Consider the following 18726-nt stretch of genomic DNA (forward strand, 5'->3'; position numbering starts at 1 on the left):
TTAGAAGCTCCACTTCACTACAAGGGGGAGAGGAGAGGAAGAGGGAGAAAGACATGAAATAGTGGTCATCTCCAAGGTAGCTTTGGCTGAAGCTGGGTGTGTGTGTGAGTGTCTCCCTGCCGAATTTTGGGCACACGTCCATATTTGGACCTTGTGTCATTTAATGTCTGGAGAGAACTTTGTTTAAGGTGAGCGCCACCTCTAATGAGCCGGGTCTGAGGCGGCTGTGGCTTCAGCTGGGTCTGATTTTGTATGAGCATAGCCTTACCACAGATGGGTGGAAGGGGTATTTGCTCTGATATAGGCTCCCTCTCCTGCTTGCCTGGCAAGGTGTTTGGTGGACATGGTGTGAGGACGCTGTCTTTGAAAGTGGCCCTCTGCCGAATTTTGGGCACACGTCCATATTTGGACCTTGTGTCATTTAATGTCTGGAGAGAACTTTGTTTAAGGTGAGCGCCACCGCTAATGAGCGGGGTCTGAGGTGGCTGTGGCTTCAGCTGGGCCTGATTTTGTGTGAGCTGAGCCTTACCACAGATGGGTGGAACGGGTATTTGCTCTGATATAGGCTCCCTCTCCTGCTTGCCTGGCAAGGTGTTTGGTGGACATGTTGTGAGGACGCTGTCTTTGAACGTGACGTTTTGCTTTGAATTGTGTTCAGCCCCCTGCCTGACTGTATCATCCGCGAGATGGCTGAGGAGCACGTAAACTCTTTCAGAGAGCGTATCAAAGGTTTCTTCTGGTGTTGTGGGCCATGGAGACTTTTCTTTTTCATTTTTTCTTCCAAATATTATGTCTAATTTAGCTGCCTGCTCCTCAGCATTCGTCATCCATCCGAGTTGCGCTTTACTCCATGTGTCTGCCCCAAAGCTGCCTATGAGGGAGCCTGTGTTTTCCCATAGATGGAGGTAGCAGTCCAACCCTGCAGTTATTAACCTTTGACAACTGTGGTCACACAGAACACTCACCACCTCTGTACGGTGGCATTGCCAGGAGCCCAACAGAGGAGGTCGAGCCAATGACACACGCCACCCTTTTGTATCCTCAAATGGCCCTTCCGTTGCCAGTCTTCTCAATCCGAATCTTTTAATGTCCCACTGACAAATCTTGCCAGTACTATCCCCAGTCAGTAATACATGTTCTTCGACGTCAGTCGACATGGTGGTAATGATGGCACCTTCCTCATCCACTGCCCTGAACTTTCCAATTAAACCTCCCTCGAGGGCAACAGACCAGGCCCATATGTAGCCATCTGAAGAAGTCAGCAGTATGGCTGTGTCAGCTTTGTTCTCCCTTTTCTTCAGACATTTAACAAGAACAGGGGCTTTCACAACAGTCTTGTTCCTAGTCTGAGATTTTTTGGGATCCTTTTCATCAGACTGACTCCCTATCAGGCCTTGTTCTCCGTGGCGTGTATGGAATGTTTGAGGGCCATTACTGCCATTAAACCAGCTGAGGACACTGCCAAAGTCAGCATTCCAGATAACAATATTTCCATTGCTGGCGGCAGTACACAGTAGGTTTTTGTAAACATCCATTGAGGAAATGTCACTTAAAAAACAGTGCTTCCAAAATCTGTATTCGTGTCTCACTGTATCTATTTCATAAATGATATTGGAGTTCCGTCCCGTCACAAACAGCCTATCTTTAAAGCAGACAATACCTATCACCTCCTTTGGCATGGTAACAGGAATAACGTCAAGTAATACTCCAGAATTAAAATTCCAGAATCTCAATTTCCCATCCCGAGAAGCTGTGATTAGTCTGCGCTGCGGTTCATCAAATGCAATGGCAGTGTGCCCCACATGCTTTTCTGGAGTTACCTTGAACTGTGCGTTGGCCTTTCCTGTTGAGATGTCCCACACGGTCACCATACCATCTTGGCAAACAGAGACGACCTGTTTGTAAAGGGTGTGATAGAGAGCACAGCACAGGGGCTTGAGATGGGATGTACAGGAATTGTGAAAAAGCTCTGTTCCTCTTCCAATATATGCTCCCATTTTTGAGTTAGCCAGGACTAACTCATTGTTGTCTGTGTTATAACACATACTGGTGATAGGGCCTTCTTCCAAGCCGTCAACCTGGAAGCTTTGTAAAGGCAGCATGTGTTCCTCGGACCACACACGAACATTCTTGTCCTCAGATAAAGTGACCAAAACTTTATCTTTGTAATTTAGGCTCATGTGGGTGATGGGTTTGACGTGTCCTACAAATGACTGTCTGAATAACATGTTCTCGTGGGGATCCCACTGACGCAATAAGCCGTCTTTACCACCAGTCAACAGTAACCCAGTCAAACGGGAGTATTCAACATAGGTGAAAAACGCCTCATTTACAGGGCTATTAAAAACGGTTTTGGGGAATTCACCTCCGTTTTTCTCGGGGAATTCAGCTCCGTTTTTCTCGGGGAATTCAGCTCCGTTTTTCTTGGTTGTGTTAACAATGACCATTGTCTTGGATGAATTACTGCAAATGACCAATGACTCAATTGATGGAATGTATTGGATCTGAGTGCAGATGTCATTGAAGATGGGGATTTTAAAACATTGAAACTCTTCAGTGTTGCTTTTCAACAGGGTTGAAACATAAGCAGTTGGATAATCCCGCAGAGACATTTCCTCGTACGCCGTGTTGTTGAACATGCCGGCTTTAACTGTTTCGGAGATCAACACATACACAAAACCTTTCACATCCCCAATGGATAACACTGCTTTAGTGCCATTGGACCCGTAGTTTAAGGCACTCATTTGGCTGTCCTCTATAATAAGAGCATGTCCTATTTGAAAGGATGTTCTTTCTTGAAAGTTGTAGAATAACACTTCCCTTTGAGTAGTGGCGATAACCACCTGTCTGAGTTCTTCGATGTATGCCATGCGAATTATGTCCTTTTTGGTATCATGCGAGAATGGAATTATGTTTTTTGTTTTGCTCAATGAAATTTGATGTTGAATAGGATTGTCGGCTCTGATAGACAAGTCGGTGAAAATACCATCTGAGCTGACCAAGATGTATAGACCTCTCTGGTAAGTCCTGGTGGGTCCTTCTTGAAAAGCAGATTTACATCCATCTTCCATTTCTTCTTTGTTGGGAATGAATTTGACATCAACAACATTTTTACGGTGATTCAAAGGTATCACTTTGATAGGTTTGGGAAAGATAGCATCATATCTGAAGCCTTTCGAAACATCAAATCTAAATATCAGGAATGCCAAAAACTCATCAAGGTCCACAGTTTGATCACAGTTTGTGTCAATCTTATGGAACAAGGCAATGTATTCATCAGCATTGTCTGCAGTGAGGACAACGTTCAGCACTCCACGAAATTCATCTATATCCAGTCCTTCACCATATTCACATTGAGTCTTCTGAAATAACTCAACCAGTTCTGGAAGTCTTGCAGTAGTAAACAGATACTCATCCTCCATTGAAACTGTGTATGAACGTTTTCGAGATTTTGCAGCAGAAAATAGTTGGTTATCCTTCTCCATATCAACTGTGTTTGTCAGTTCTGTAAGTTTTGCAGCAGAAATCAGTTGGCTATCCTTCTCCATTGTAATGGTGTATTATAAATTAACTCTCCTAACTGTCCAGGATTACTTAGAAATTCTGAAAAGCAGAAAAAATTCAAAGCCAAAAAGGATGTCACTAAACGCGTCATAAATGTCATGGAAATGCCGACATGTTGTTTACAGTCACGTGATTCCGATGACGAGCAAAGTATAACCGAGCTGACGTCACGGAATTGCCGACACATTCGTGCGCATGCGCTTGTGCTTACGACACCGGTTATGACGAGTTGGAGGAAAGTCCGCACTGTGCTAGCTAAGTCGATAATACGAGAGAAAACCACAACATGATGGACCTCGTCCCCATGTTACAAAGGGGAGCGATTTGTCCCGAGACATCCTTCTACTCAAGAAAACAAATGAAAGCATACAAAGCATTGAGGCGTAACTTTTGTTGTCAGCGGTTTTGTGCACGACCGCGGCTCCACGGTGCTTTACTATAGCCAGTGTGAGTGGCTCTTTTTGTATACGGTGTATTTACATGCAGTTGTAGCCTACCATGCATCTGTATGCTTTTCACATTTTTCAGTTTCCGTCCAAAGAGTGCTGCACCAAAGTGCTAGGCCTTAATTCAATAGAATTAATTGTCATTCAATAGAATTGTATCTTCATACCGAGATATCGTAATACACAACTACGTCTGAATTGATCAATAACAAGCACATACTATCTCGAATGTATCAGAAAATCGAATCAAATTGCGTTAAATCAAGTCTTGATCTGATGTCTCTGTCTGTATATGTGTGGACGCATAGTCAGTTTCTAGCTGGAAATATCAGGTTTTTCTCTGTACTTTCACTTGCAACTATTATGTTAATTTGTCACTGAAGTTCTTAGTAAAATAAAAAAATACTCAGTACATTTTTCAACAGTATTGAATTCACAAGAGTATATAAAAAAGGCTTTCCGCTGTGGTTGTTTCATATATAAGGTGAAAGAAGATTTTTGGCCACATTGCTCTACTGCACTGATGGATAGGGAGGATTACCAAAAGGAACTTGTCCCCAAATCTCTCATGCAGCTTAAAAGTCTTCTTGAGTAAAGACTAGCTGATGAGGCAGGTGCAGGGTTAATCATGAGGGTTAGACAAATAGTCAATATTTACACCAATGAACTGTGAAGATGTTGCCTACAAAACCGACCCACTCCAACGTCTCTAAATTCAACACAGAATATTAATTTACCAATTCATTTTTTTTAATTATTGTTTCTGTGTACCGTTTACAGTTACAGATACAAACATGAGGCACAAGCCAGATGAGAGTATGAGAAGCTGATGGGTCCGGAGCACAATGGGGCTTCTCCTGAATGGAAAGTGGTCTCTGGCTATATGTATTTAAAATATAAGGGCTGTAGTCGACCAAGAAAATCTTGGATGACTGAAATTCTACCCACTCTTCAACCAATCCATTCGTTGATGGGGGGAAAAGAATATGCGTGTTACTCTAGATTAACTAAATGGTTACAATGCACCGTGCACCCATACCTGGTAGCTTGACTTAATTATAAATAAAAACTATTTGCAGCATATTAAATTCATTTGATTTATACTTCAAGGATAACAACAAACTCAAGGTCCCTTGGTCGATTAGTTGGTCGATATGCAATTGTCCGACCAAATTGTTATTAGTCGGAATATTTAAACTCAAATAAATATTTCCACACCTTATAAATATCAACTAAATCAAAATATATCAATTCTATAACCTATGCATGTTTTCCTGCCTGTTTAATGACGTCACCAACATTGGCCATGTCAGTGAGATCACTAAATACGAGCTGATCTTCCATCAAATCTGTTCTGTACCATTCATTAAGTGATGCATGCCTCTACACTTGTGTTCAGTCAACCAGTCATTTTCTCTGTGTGGACCTGAACAGAAACCCCAGGCTGAAGACTTTACTGTGAGTCAGAGACGAGAACGATGGATCTCAGTGACTTGATGCTGATGCCTCCATCTACTGACAGAAATCAAGAATGGCTGCAGAGGAACAGTTGGATCGCATGTCTCAAGCTGATTGTTGTGCTGTTAGTGTGTTTGCTAATATACTGGCTGAAGACTGTGCTTTTGTTAAAACATCATGATCTGGCTCAGTGTTTGTGGTTTACCTCAGACACTACTAACTGATCCCGTCATTGTTACTGTGAGCTTATTACTTATACTCGCTGTCTAAGGTAAGATCGTTAGTGTTTGAACTGACTGCAGAGACACATTTTGAGTCTGCCATTAGAGACGTTTGACTGATATATAAGAGAAGAAACCCTTTAACGCCCAATATATGTATGTCTCAGCTGACATGCACGCATTCAATGGGCAACATGTTTACTGTATAAGTGGAATATAATCATTTAATAAATGCTTTGTAACATACTTGGGCTGGCAGCTGTATAAATGTTTGGTCTGGTCCTGAAGGACATGAAGTTGGCAAGCAGCCTATTTCCTGCCTGATAAAGACAAATTAAAAGCATGACAGGTGTTAGTGCAATCAAAATACTGAGATATTAGCAGTCCTCCATCATCATAAATTCAATAATAACAAAAAACAACCGTAAAAACCCAATTTAAGAACAACAAACTATAAGGATACTGTAAATGATGAAGTTAATTAAAAGTAGGGAAATGTCAAAAGTGAAATGAAGGGAAAAGACAATCTAATTAGGGTATTTGTCTACATATGTCTGTGTAGTGAAATGGTTTTACATCAGACTTAGGCTTAAAGATTACATTGCAAATGTTACAAGGTGGCATAACCTCACCAGAAATTACCACAAGTTGACTACAAAACAAGAAACATACACCTGCAATGTCTGTATAAGCAACTTTGAAGTAAACTTGAAAAAAATCCCCAACAACTCTTGTTATGCCGGTTTATTATGACTATTCCATGAACGAGGCTACACGTTAGAAGTAGTGAAGACATTGTACTAATAATGAAAAGACGAGCTATCCAGGAGTCGAATCTAGAATCTTCTGATCCGTAGTCAGACGATTATAACAATATTCCCTTTATTTTGCGTCACAGGCTCCGTCCTGACAGAGTTTACACAGATTCAGTTGTTGTCACAAACAGCCTAGTTTCTATCGGAGTCGCTGAACAACATATCAGCCTGTCATAGCTTACCCGAGCACATTGATAACATGATGGGACAGCGAGCCTGCGCAATTTTATTTCTTACACATTTCCATTTAGAGCCTGGAGTGTGCCTCCGGAAAACAATTAACAGGGGAAAAGCTAGAAAAAAACATTTAACGAAAGTAAACTCTACCACCAACCCTGTGGTCATATTATCACTAGAGGGCGCCACATATTAATTCTGAATTTATTGTTTGCTGTGTAGAGCCTTAAAACGTTTCTTTGTTGCATTAAATTACACATTATATCACAAATTTGGAGGTAGAGGATTTGTTGTTTCAGAAAGTTTTGTTTTGATGAATTCACACGCAGACCAAAATGCACACACTCTTTCTTGCTCCTTCTGCACTCATTTCAAAAGTCAGAGGCAGATTTCTGAATGGGATGCTGGTGTATGAACGGGCTGATCCACTGATCGCAGGTATTCTAGCTGGAGGAGGGAGCAAGGGCCGCAGAGAGCAGAGAAATTACCAACTGCCCGGGACTATTTTGTTGTGTCACACTGATTTACTGTGAATATCAGTTGATTCAGCATCGGTGGAAGTATGTGCATGGAGTGAAAGCCCTGTAGTTTTTTTCGTGATTTTATTCTTCAGCAGCATAGCGCGTCCGGTTCGCCTCTCTGACCCACAGTCGTCCCATCTCTGTCGGATCATGTGGATTATATTGGCGTTTATTCTGGCAGCGGCGGGTCCTGATGGGAGCCGGGGATGTCAGCTTCCCCGCGACTGGAGACAGCAGACAGAAGCGTGCCGTGCCGAGTTGGCACAGATCATAGTATATGCCAAGGTGTTAGCACTGCACAAGGAGTTCTACAACGTGTATGATAACTACCTGCCTGTCCAGCCGTCCGACACAGAGTTGCTTTTCTCCGCCGAGATTGAGCTGCTGTGCGACCAGGCGTGGGGCAGCATGCTGGAGGTCCCCGCCGGCTCCAGGTTTAATGTTACCGGCCTGGGCTATTTCACCTGCTTCTCATACAGTGTCACCAAAAACAATAACTACTACTTCTTTCTAAGGTGAGAATCCCGGATATTCTCTTTTGATTTGATCAATAATTTCCTGTCTCAGATGCATTACGTTTTTTCACCTGGTGCAGAATGATATATGTACAAAACAAACTTTTTTTAAAGATTAATTCCCAACACAAAAAACCTGTTCATTTAGGCTAAGCTTTGTCCCACATATACATCTCTGTTATAATTAGGGTAAGGTTTCAAGAATATGAATATAATCTCATAGGCTGAACATTATGTAACTGATACCCAAAGACAACATGACATGGATGACCCTCTTGCACCCTCTTTTCCAACTGTGTTTGTCTTTGCTATTCTATATTTTATGTTGAAGAGAAAAGATAGCGGTTGAAAATGTTGCAGAACTGTGTTTGAGAGTCAGGCATCAGCTTTGTAAAGGCAGCTACTCAGCCAGCAAAGATGATAGTACTTCTTATTGGAATGCACTACTATGAATTGCAAAAAGTTAATGATTTGATGATGACTGATTGTGAAAGAAAACTACATACAATATTTAAATCTCTAAAACGCTGTAAACGATGTGATGTTAAGTTCTCCCTGGCAATACTAAATGATGATTTTGCAAACAAATGTACACACATGCACATACACCATCAGTCCCTCCAGCACACTAGAACTATCCAGTGATTAGTTGAGTCAACTTATGCATCCAATCAGATGCATCCTTTATTTTTAGAATTTGTATGGCAAGAATGGCATTGTTGCTGTTATTCAATAGTGAGTTGAAAGAAGACAGAAAATAAGGAGAGAGAGAGAGGGGGGGAATGTCACTGATTGAACTGGGTTGATACCATCACAGTACATCGTGTGTGTCTTAACCAATAGTCCATCAAGACACCTTGGTAATGTATTGTCTATCCATCAACTCCTCCTGGCCTGTCTAGCCAATGAAAACCAGCAGCTCTTCAGACCGGTGCAGAGATCTGTCATGGAAGTAAGGACTCTCATGGGGATTCAATCAATCGTCCGCCAGTAAGGAAACATTCAGCAGTCAAAAGTGGAAGCTTAGAACCATCCTCACATGTTCTCTTTTAATCAGCATCTGTCCATGTGATACCATATTGATTTCAGGTTAATAACATATTTAATAACCTTCCAAATGTTCCACAACTATGTGGCAGGTTGATTCTTAAGTGTCTGTGTTGGACAGAAACAACACTGTTACTCAGGAAACGTTGCATTCCTGCCAGTGTAATTACAGAGCCAGACATTTCCCAAAAGCTTGAAGGTAAACCCGATCGGTATAGGACCACCTTTTGTCCTGCTGAAACACACCAGGTTGCCGCTCGATGAAGGAAACGTGTGCTGACAGGCCATACCAATATTTCTGTCTACTCTCTGCTTTTTCTCTCAAACAGATGAAGCGTTAGATATTCAGAGTGGGGCACTGAAAAGTATTCATGAAGTTTAATGTTTGGGCTGTCCCACATGAGGGTCTGCAGCAGGGCCGACTTTAATAATGTCCTTTATAGCATATGTCCCACTTCATATGAACAGAATTACACTCACATTGTGTGATCGTGTATTGTCTGATGACGGCTAAGATACTATATGACGATATCACTGGCTTTAGTTAAGTACACCTCCAGGGATGACTTAACGGTCCCCTGTTGTGATGCTATCCGGACGTTATCCCCATAATCAGCCAGGGCGACCACCATCGGAAAATTTCCTGAAGCTATAGTCACAACACAGTTGTGTTTAAGTGCAGAACCGAGGATGATTAAGAAGCAATGATTGGTCCAGTAAACCAAAGCAGTGATCTCTTGCCAGTGGTTACCAGGGATATACTGTAATGGAGAGAGCAATTCCAAAAAACCCTCATGCTCTTTTTCCTTTCCAGTAGACTTTAGCCCACAAGCACGTAGACCGGGAGACCTGGTTCAGATGGGTATTAAATACAGTTTGTGTCCAACAGGAAGTTTTTACACATCAGTTTCTGTTCGGATTCAATAAACGGGATATAACGTGTTGCTAGTGTGATGCAGGAATAGTGTATTTTGAAAGCCAACCTGGAAGTTAGCATCGCACTGGTTTTCTCGACCAAAAGCCAAAGGGATTCTTCCAATGGATTTTGGATTTTTGCAGAAAACAAGCTCTTTTTGAAACACGTTTATTATACTTCAACATTCAGTTCAGCAAGATAAACACAACTTTTAGGATTTTTGAAGCCTGAATGCAATTGCCAGAAGAAAAAAGGTAATATGAGGATACAAACAAACTACAGCATGGTCGCATGAGTACACACAAAGAGGAAGTGAAGGCAGACTAGACGGAGTGATGACGTTTTGTTTTCTCATTAAGCCACCTGTTAGCAACTGCCTTTTTAAAAAACACTAAAAGGCTTCCAAATTCATGAGAGGGTTATTTGTTGCGGTATTTTATATCGTAGAACAAACTAAATCTTATAAGTTTGGGTTAACTACATACCTTATTTCAGGCATCTAAACAAAAACACATAAAAAACACCCATTGACGAGGGAGCCCGGAAGTGCAAAAATGCTAACTCGTATCCGGGTTTTAGGACTCATTCCTGCAGCACTCTATTCGTGAGCTTCAGAGGTGCAGGTAGACACATTTTGTAACTTCTCTGCAGAGCCAGGCTAGGTGTTTCCCCTGTTTCCAGTCTTTATGCTAAGCTAAGCTAATGGCGATCTTGACTTGGGAATGATATCGATCTTCTGATCTACGTCTTATGAAAAAAGCTAATTAAAATATTTCCTTAAATATCTGAACATTTATTCATTCAAATTTTCATTGAGCTACTGTTATTGAACCTTGTAGAGAGGTATCACTATTCAGATTAGATGTTAACTTTCATGAAAATTGCAAGAAATTAGATATAACAATTCATCTTCGCATGTAGCTTTCTCACTAACGTGAGATTCTCTGTCAAAAACCTAAAATGGATCAACATGTGTCGTTGTGGCCGCTCCGCAGTCTCAGACGCTGTACGAGCAAGCCAAAACAAAAAAGTTCTCATTGCTGTCTCCAGTGAATGCCTATTTCCTGTTGTAAAAGCCCCAACAACACTTATCTCAGACCAGAATAGTCTTGCCAATCAATCATGAGCACAAGCTCTCAGGACAGGACAAATCTGAGGCTAGCTTGGAGAAAAATGCAGCTTTGGATCTCCCTCAGGACTTTTAAATAAAATAGACTGACTGTTCTGCTTGAGCAATGAGTAAACTATCACAATCAAGGTGTTTTAATATGTTGGGGTGTGCATGTGCTGCATATGTACAGCAATTACATTGTTTCAACAAATTGTAAAAGATAAGTTTTATGTCACTATTATTTTTTAGTTATGTTTACATCAAGTTCCTCTGGATCCACAATTCCTTCTGACCTCCTGGTCACTGTGCTTACAGCTGACCCCTGACCTCTCCTGTTGAAGCAAAACATCAGCTTTGTTTGTGCTCTCTCAACATGCACACACACCCACACAAAAACACCCACAAACACACGGTCACTGAGGGACAACCAAACTTTTGATGTCCCTCGAGGGATGCGAGATGAAATCCAGATGTATGGAAACACGCTGCTTCAGGACTTCCTCCCTCACACACTTCATGGCGTAAGAGAAGATATGAAACATGCCCAGCAAATCCCTTTGGCTTGTAGTTTGCTGGCTTGAATCATCCACATAATGGTTGAATTTGCATAAAACTATACCAGGGACTGTAAACAGTTCTGTATATAGTTCACTTTTCTCTTTTCTTAATTATGGACATATGTGTGTCAACATTATAGGATGAATAGCTAAAACCTTTTAGTTTGCTTCAATTTGAAATCCTGATGACATGAAGATTAAGTATAACATATTCTCGTTGCTCACGACTTTTGTTTATGTGCATCTGCATCTGCTTCTGTTTTTACACATGCACAACATTTTACCATATGTTCATTGTTGCCTTTGTTCTCCACTACATGAATACAATCCTCCTTTTCTTCCATGCAGGATGGATGAGAACTACAATATTATCCCTCATGGAGTGAACTTCCAGGACCCCATTTTCCCTGACACTGCGGAGAACCACCGCACGTTTGCCAGCCTTTTCCAGTTTGCCAACTGCACGTCTGGTACCCAGGTCCACAGCTATGCCCCGGAGTGGGAGGCTCAGGAGGACAGCCGGGTATGTAGCCCATTGGAATCACCACCACAAACTACTTCCGAGTGTTGTTTGAGATAGTAATAAGGACATCTACTTTGAATCAGTTTCTGATTCAGATTTATGGTGGCTACACAAATGGTTTGGGAAAAAGAGTGGAGTGAGCCACAATAGCCCAAAGTACTGTGGCGCACACATAAAAGGATTCAATATTACATCCTGTTGTTTTCAAAGGAATACCATGAAGCTGGCAATTTAGATATGTTCTAAATGCATGGTAAACCAAACACACATTTCCTGAGGTTTTGGCTACGCAAAGAACTCACTATGTTTAAAGGAGAAATCTCCTTTAAACAGCATTGTATACTAGCTCTTTGGCAAACCATTTTGTTGTTTAATGGAGTATTTTCTTATGCCCAAAGACGACAGCTCTAATGAAGAAGTGAGGGACATCGCGTGGTGATATATCCAGTGCAACTACAATGGTGTTTGATAACTCACAAAACACTGAAGTCAGGTTTTGGTATCAGTCCATCAGAATCAAATACCAAGTGCTGTTTTACGTGGATGTTCAACAATCAAGCAAGTTTAAATTCATTACAGATTAAACGGTAACGTTTGCAAAACAGAACAAGTGTAGCTACAAGATGTGATGAATATTAAGTAAAGAGGATGACATAGATTACTTTTCCTCGGACTTGAAAAAACAACTCTACACTTCTTCAATTTAGATAATCAATGCAACAATTACATATCCATCCTCTGAGGATTACTGAAAAGAATTTATGGAAACAAAGAAAATCACTAACTAAAGTAAAACCAGAGAAAGTGGATACATCATACAAGTTAATGAATCATAAAATAGCCCCTGGAGTACACAGGACAATGCAGATAGACGACTTTTTGCTTATGGCAAAATGACCTGAACTAACCAGCTTCAGCTCCACTGTTTAATATATAAAAGCTCATTTTTACCTAAACACCGTTAGCAAACACTAACACCTGGTGCTCCTTGACTCTTAAGTTTCTTGCATCTCGTCCCAGAGTCAATGTGTCAGTATATACATGGTTTCAAGTCACTCAACACTGCTTTATCCTCTTTAATGAATCTAAACCATTGGCCTAATCCGACTGATTTAGGTCAGTCTTCTGTCTGTTTCCAATCATTTGCTGACTACTCATAAAAGCAGAAAATCCGCCATGGGTAAAGAGAATGAAAACATGGTTTGTATTTCCATTAACTGCAAACTTTTGGGTCAGGCCTGTGATTATAATTACAGAGAAACATTTAGATATCATTGCTGCTTTCTTACATAATTCCCGTGATTAGATTTCCTCCTCGCAAAATAAAAACAGACTTTGTTTTTACAAGAACTGTGCAACCATTGTTTAGACAACTGACCTAAGCTCTCATCAGAACAGATAATGCCATGAGCATCACGTAATCAAGTGTCAGCCAAAGTAAATCAGACTGAACTCAAAAATAACATTTTGTCCATAAACATAAAAACAATGCTTCCCCATGAGTTGTATGAAGCATTATGGAGATATGATTCATATGTATATATACAAATATATGACTGTGTCTATCTGCATTGCATATGATAAATAAGATCACTTTTCTTCCCTGACTGAGATGTAATAACCTCTGGTCTACATTTATCTACAAAACCCTTGTTGGAGACTCGCTATGTCATATCTCATCTTTGCTGCTCTGGATCTCTGACCCATACTTAACCTGCCCTAATGATTGATTAATGCTTATGAAACAATATATATCGGAACTAATGTAGGAAAGAGTGCTTTTCCTGTAAGTGCTGTGGTCTACATATATAACTGCTTTAATTGAGCCTGATACATCTGCTTTATTATCTACTATTCTGTCTGTTTAGCACTATGTCTGTTGTTATTATTCTATGTCTCAATGTAACTGTAATTAGCTTCTTTATCAAGCTCTATCCCAGACATGTGGTGCAAGAAAGTGTTTATTATTACCTCTACATTACACAAGGGTATACCACAACAGCTGTACCTTTCTTGTCTCCTGGCTTGAAGTGTCACATTGATAAAACATAAAAGCTTATCATGAACAAAATCTGTCTTCCACACAGAGGCAGGTTTATATTGTATGTGTCTCAGTCTTGACTCCAGACTTTTTCAAGGGCAATTAGCAAAGTATTTGTCCACACTGCAGCTTAGCCTGAAACACTGTAATCCTTGACATACGAACCGACTGAAGGCGTTTTGTGTTTGAGTGAAAGTTATACCTGGGTGCACAGAAAGACAGTGATGTGCCATTTGACACCTCCTGCTTTACATAACTTCATTGTTCTGCTCCTGAACTTCATCTTTTGCACTATAAAGTTTCATACCCCTTTCAAATCCCTTGCGGGACATAAGTAAGAGCACATGGGAAATATCCACAGCTAATATTACAGCAGGTAATGCACTAAGCAGGGATGTGGGCCGGCAGCCAGCTGCACATTTTTAACATTTCCTCAAAACCCTCAGCAGTTGTTATCTGATGGCAGGGATATACATCAGCGTTTCACGCTGGTCCCATTTGGAATCATTAGGATCTGTGGAGGAAATCCACACTCAGGCAGACAGGCATGCAGTCAGAGGCAGCTGGTGCTCATTTTGTCACCGAGGAAAAGGTCCGGGCCTTTGGATCCTCTGTCGCATGTTCGCAGGCATGTTGGGTTTCATCTCGCAGTGATGTTCTGCTGAAACAGAGGGAGCAACTTGTGCAACCATTTTACCTCAAAGTCCTCTTGGACCCTACCTGAAGCAACGTTGTGTGTTTTCTTTGGCTTATGTAAATTGGCTGGTAGATAAAGATTAGGGCATGCAGTATGGTAACACTTAAAGTGTTTCTATGAATTACCGCATGGCAAGAACAGTATGATTTCAAACACTTAATAATTCATCTCCTGTCCTTTTCCACTTTTAGGCTCCAACAGCCAAAATCTTTCTTTCACTTTCTTTAACTCACTCATACACAAACAATGCTAAAAGACTTACGAGCTGTTGGCACCATGGTTGTCGGCCCAAAGAGCATGCCAGATGTGTTCTCTCATATGACTTATCTGAAAGAAATCTAGCATAAAAATGAATAGTATTATCTGTCAGGTGCTGCATCATATATGTGTCATAAACATACTAAATCTGACACTATTATTTAGTTATGGGATAAGTATGTATATGATTTAATTCAAAAGGAAGAGCGAGATGAAAATCTGTTGGATATCTCACAGTACATAGTCGGATACTGGCCTTCCTCGAACAAGTAACCTGAAAGTAATTGATCAATGATTTGACAGTTCTGTGTTTAAATAAGTCACAGTTAATCGCGTTTGACCACAGTCCACTTAATCAAACACCCCTCTCACTTTTCCTCCTATTTCAGTTGTTGTGCTCCGCGGTGCAGAAGGCTCTGTTTGAGGAGGAGGAGAGGGTCTGGACTCTCTCACAGAAGGTGCGCTCCTTGGAGAAAGCCAACGACCACCTGAGGGAAAAGGTGAAGACCATGAAACGTCTGCTACGCCAGGCCCAACGAGAGACGACGAAGGAGCAGCAGACCCTCAGCCTCAAACAGCTCTACGAGTCAAAGACGCCCCAAACTCACCCCGATCAGGACACTACCCTGGACCAGAAGAACCAGCGCCTGAAAAAAGTCCCCTCCAGGACGCTAAAACACTAGACTACAAATAACAGTGCTGGCCAATTTAGAGTAACACAATTTAATTACATTCTCCATGTTTTCAACCCAATTAAAATACTTATTTAAGGATACACAGGGCTTTCACTTAGTCACCTAGTTTGTGTTCCCAGATGAACTAAAGGGAAGGATTAATGGAGATAAAGGATTTAAATGGTTCCACAGGGGTAGGAGATCTTCATCCTAATCTCCTCAACTCTTGTTTCACCCCATTATGATTGGTTTCTCTGAATCACTTTTACTTTTGTCTTTTGTTAGCTTAATTCTGGACAGAGCTCTCAGCTGGCGGATGCACTGTTGAACAATATGTGGACAATGTTAAAGCATTGCACATTTAATATCTTGTTTCTTTCTGTGCTGGACACATTATGCATTGCACGAATATTAGAATTAGTTTGTTGCTTCAGAAATACTGTCATCAAAATTCTCCAAATCAACCTGCGTCTTTTGTGGGTCCACTCTTGGACATGAAGGGATATGAACATGTCTCGTCTTTGTCATAATGTTTCGACTGTGTAAATGAGCGTATAATTAGCAATGCCAAAGTTTACAAAGCTGCAAGACCTAACATTGTGTTGAATCAGTATTTTTTTTACCTTTGCCTGCTTTTCATTTACTTGTATATATTGATACCCAAAAACTATGATTCTTTAAAATCAGTGAATTGTTTCCAAAGAGTGCCTTTCCCCCCCACCGTCTACCTTTATATAAGTATGTTCAACCACATTGTACTGAATGAAAGTGTAATTTTTGTATTTGAAAACAGAGTGCTGAGCATTCATTAAGTCCAGCCAGAGAGCCTGGCATGGTACAGGATTGGCTTTTTCTGTGTCAGAAATTAAAGTTTTGCATTTGTTATATTTGATGTATTTGCTTTTATTATAATTGTTGCTTTCCCTAAACTAAATATGGTTTGCTTTGCCAATGGCATACTCATTTGTTTAACAGCTACTGTATTGTTTGATTACAAATAAATTAATACAAATTTACCAAACTAACATTGTAATTGTTTTGTTGTGCTATTGGATAGAGGAGACGAGCTCATCTAAACAGCTGATATCATGATTGACAGCCCTGAACAATGACAGCACTGAAATAGTGAGTGAGCATGCATGAAGAGTGAATGGCAGATGTATGAGAAATAAACTACGGGCTTAGGCATGCAAGAGTGTTCCTGACTGCACTTACGCTAGAGCTTCATATGTACTGCATGTTGCTTTTCACTATTTTCACTATTCACTATTTTGGTATAACACATCCACGGATTAGAGCCTCCTCCAGTCATTATAACATCTAACTTAATTAAGCTATACATTTATAAATAAAGCAATAAAAGACAATATTGTGTAAAGTTGTTGAAGTAGTTTCCTGTGCACAACCGGGATCCCACAGTGGGAAAAGGGATGAAACTCTTGTAGTTGCCATCTAGAAATGTCGATTGTAGTCTGGGTGTTTTCTTCTTACTTCTGTTTTTATGCTTGTATGTTTTGCCTCATTGACTTTTCCACACCTGTCCAATCTGCTACAGTTTCACGTAACAATTTGGACCAGTTTCTTGGTTGATTCTTTTAATAAACGTGTCTAGCCAAACACCAGAACAAACGTTTCCTGTTTTCCATGTATTCAAGTCAGAAATGACAGTGTGTTTAGTGTGATTCAGTGCTACTAAATCAAGTTTTCAAAGAACTGCTGCAAATTTAAAAGCAACGTAAATCCTAAAGATGAATTGGCCCGATGTTGACCTCTTCTTGTTAAGCTTTTGTCCAGTTTTACATCCGGTGCACTTTCAGAGAAAACAAAGGACCATTTGAGACGCAAAATCATCTTGGCAGAGGAAATTTTCAACACAAGCTGAACCAAATTTCTTCCATATGGTGGTGTTGTATAAAACAGAGGGAACGAGAGGCGGGGCTGGCATGGCATGAGGAGAAACAAAAAAGGACACATTTCAAACATGTTTTATATCAGTAACTCTCCATGGATTTATCTGCAGTAACGTGGACATTGACGAGCTTTCCATTCGCGCATCATTTGACCTCTTGAGCAAAGACAGAAAGTGTTGCAGAGAACAGCTTCTCGTCTTGTCTCCCCGTTAGCTCGTTCTTCTCCCCGTGAAACCTTTTCATCAGACAAGCTTGCCTGCAGCCAACTGTCAAAATCCCATGGACCTGGGCCAAAGATGATATACACACACTGCTTTCTGAACATAAACCACCGTGCAGAGCCAAGCTGCAAAACAGATGTCAGGCAATACGACGGCACAGTGGTGGTCCCTTCCAGAGGACCTGGATATCTGTGGACATGGTTTATTTATCTAGCCTTGTTTTGTGTTTTCAAATGCTGTTACTTTCTCTGGCTGCTCTGGTTTCCTTTTTATTTTTGTATTGATAATCCAAGAGCATCTGATTAGTTAATAAAGTATATATTTTCCCCTTTTAACCCCCCTTCCTGTTCATGTTTTCTCAAACAGTTACACTTGAGTATTTCACTCTGTCTGTCATTCATCGCCCTGCATGAAGAAATCCACCAGAGAGCTTTCTAACTTTGAACTCTCCAACCTGCCACTGACTCCATTGTTTTTGTTTAGGTAGTTGCTTAGGTCTTCACTTGGAGTTCGTCATTCCTGTTACATGAAATAAAAGACTAAGACTCTACAACCATGCAAGTGGCTCTGCACAGTGGTGCTTTGAGCTAAATGCTAACACTTCTTACTTTCTTCCGATAATCAATTTCGGTTTATTCTTTTAAACATTTTTTTTTTTTGGGGGGGGCATTTTGGACCACAAATGTCAACTTAGTGATGGTGCTAGAGGTCAGGGTATCACCAAAGTCAGCAGGATTCATCCCCAGGAGACACATACATGTAATAACACGAGAATCTGCAATTCATATCAAAAATTTGAAATTTGATGAAGTCAGCAATACAGTTTCTCTCTGTCAGTTTGTACCTTCCTTTCAAGTCTGTCACCTGCTTCACAAAGTTACCCAGCACCTCCGTGAACATGGCATTGATTTGAGTGGAAACCTTTCCTCAGCATCTCTTCACACTTCACCAACTGTACTCCGGCGAGGAGAAGGTGATTTTTCATTGTTGCCTGTTCACGTCTGAATCAATAAGGATGACTGATGTGTGTGTGTTTTCCCTCAGAGACCTCTGC

General features: G+C 40.8%; 2 protein-coding genes across 2 annotated transcripts in view; one reads left to right on the top strand and one right to left on the bottom strand.

Annotated features, from left to right (window-relative positions):
- Positions 1-18726, bottom strand: part of LOC306715864 (WD repeat-containing protein on Y chromosome-like) — a gene marked incomplete at both ends in the record, with an annotated part of 27536 nt that continues 8810 nt past the window's right edge. Inside the window, 4 exons of the mRNA XM_079186342.1 lie at positions 1-17; positions 269-377; positions 966-1295; positions 1821-1895. Coding sequence (XP_079042468.1) covers positions 1-17; positions 269-377; positions 966-1295; positions 1821-1895 — 531 coding nt within the window. The remainder of the gene's footprint in view (positions 18-268; positions 378-965; positions 1296-1820; positions 1896-18726) is intronic.
- ccdc3b (coiled-coil domain containing 3b) lies at positions 7257-16556 on the top strand. The gene is made up of 3 exons (XM_079186503.1): positions 7257-7717; positions 11697-11871; positions 15257-16556. Exons 1-3 carry the CDS (start codon positions 7353-7355, stop codon positions 15548-15550), a joined length of 834 nt encoding a protein of 277 aa, XP_079042629.1. The 5' UTR covers positions 7257-7352; the 3' UTR covers positions 15551-16556.

The sequence above is a fragment of the Pholis gunnellus genome (assembly GCF_910591455.1).
Source record: "Pholis gunnellus genome assembly, chromosome: 3".
Lineage (NCBI taxonomy): Eukaryota > Metazoa > Chordata > Actinopteri > Perciformes > Pholidae > Pholis > Pholis gunnellus.

What these genes read in the sequence shown, in the direction of transcription:
- ccdc3b (XM_079186503.1), top strand. Translation starts at nt 7,353, where the DNA reads ATGTGGATTATATTGGCGTTTATTCTGGCAGCGGCGGGTCCTGATGGG. An exon ending in AACTACTACTTCTTTCTAAG is followed by an intron (nt 7,718 to 11,696) that starts GTGAGAATCCCG and finishes TCTTCCATGCAG; the next exon opens with GATGGATGAGAACTACAATA. An exon ending in AGGCTCAGGAGGACAGCCGG is followed by an intron (nt 11,872 to 15,256) that starts GTATGTAGCCCA and finishes CTCCTATTTCAG; the next exon opens with TTGTTGTGCTCCGCGGTGCA.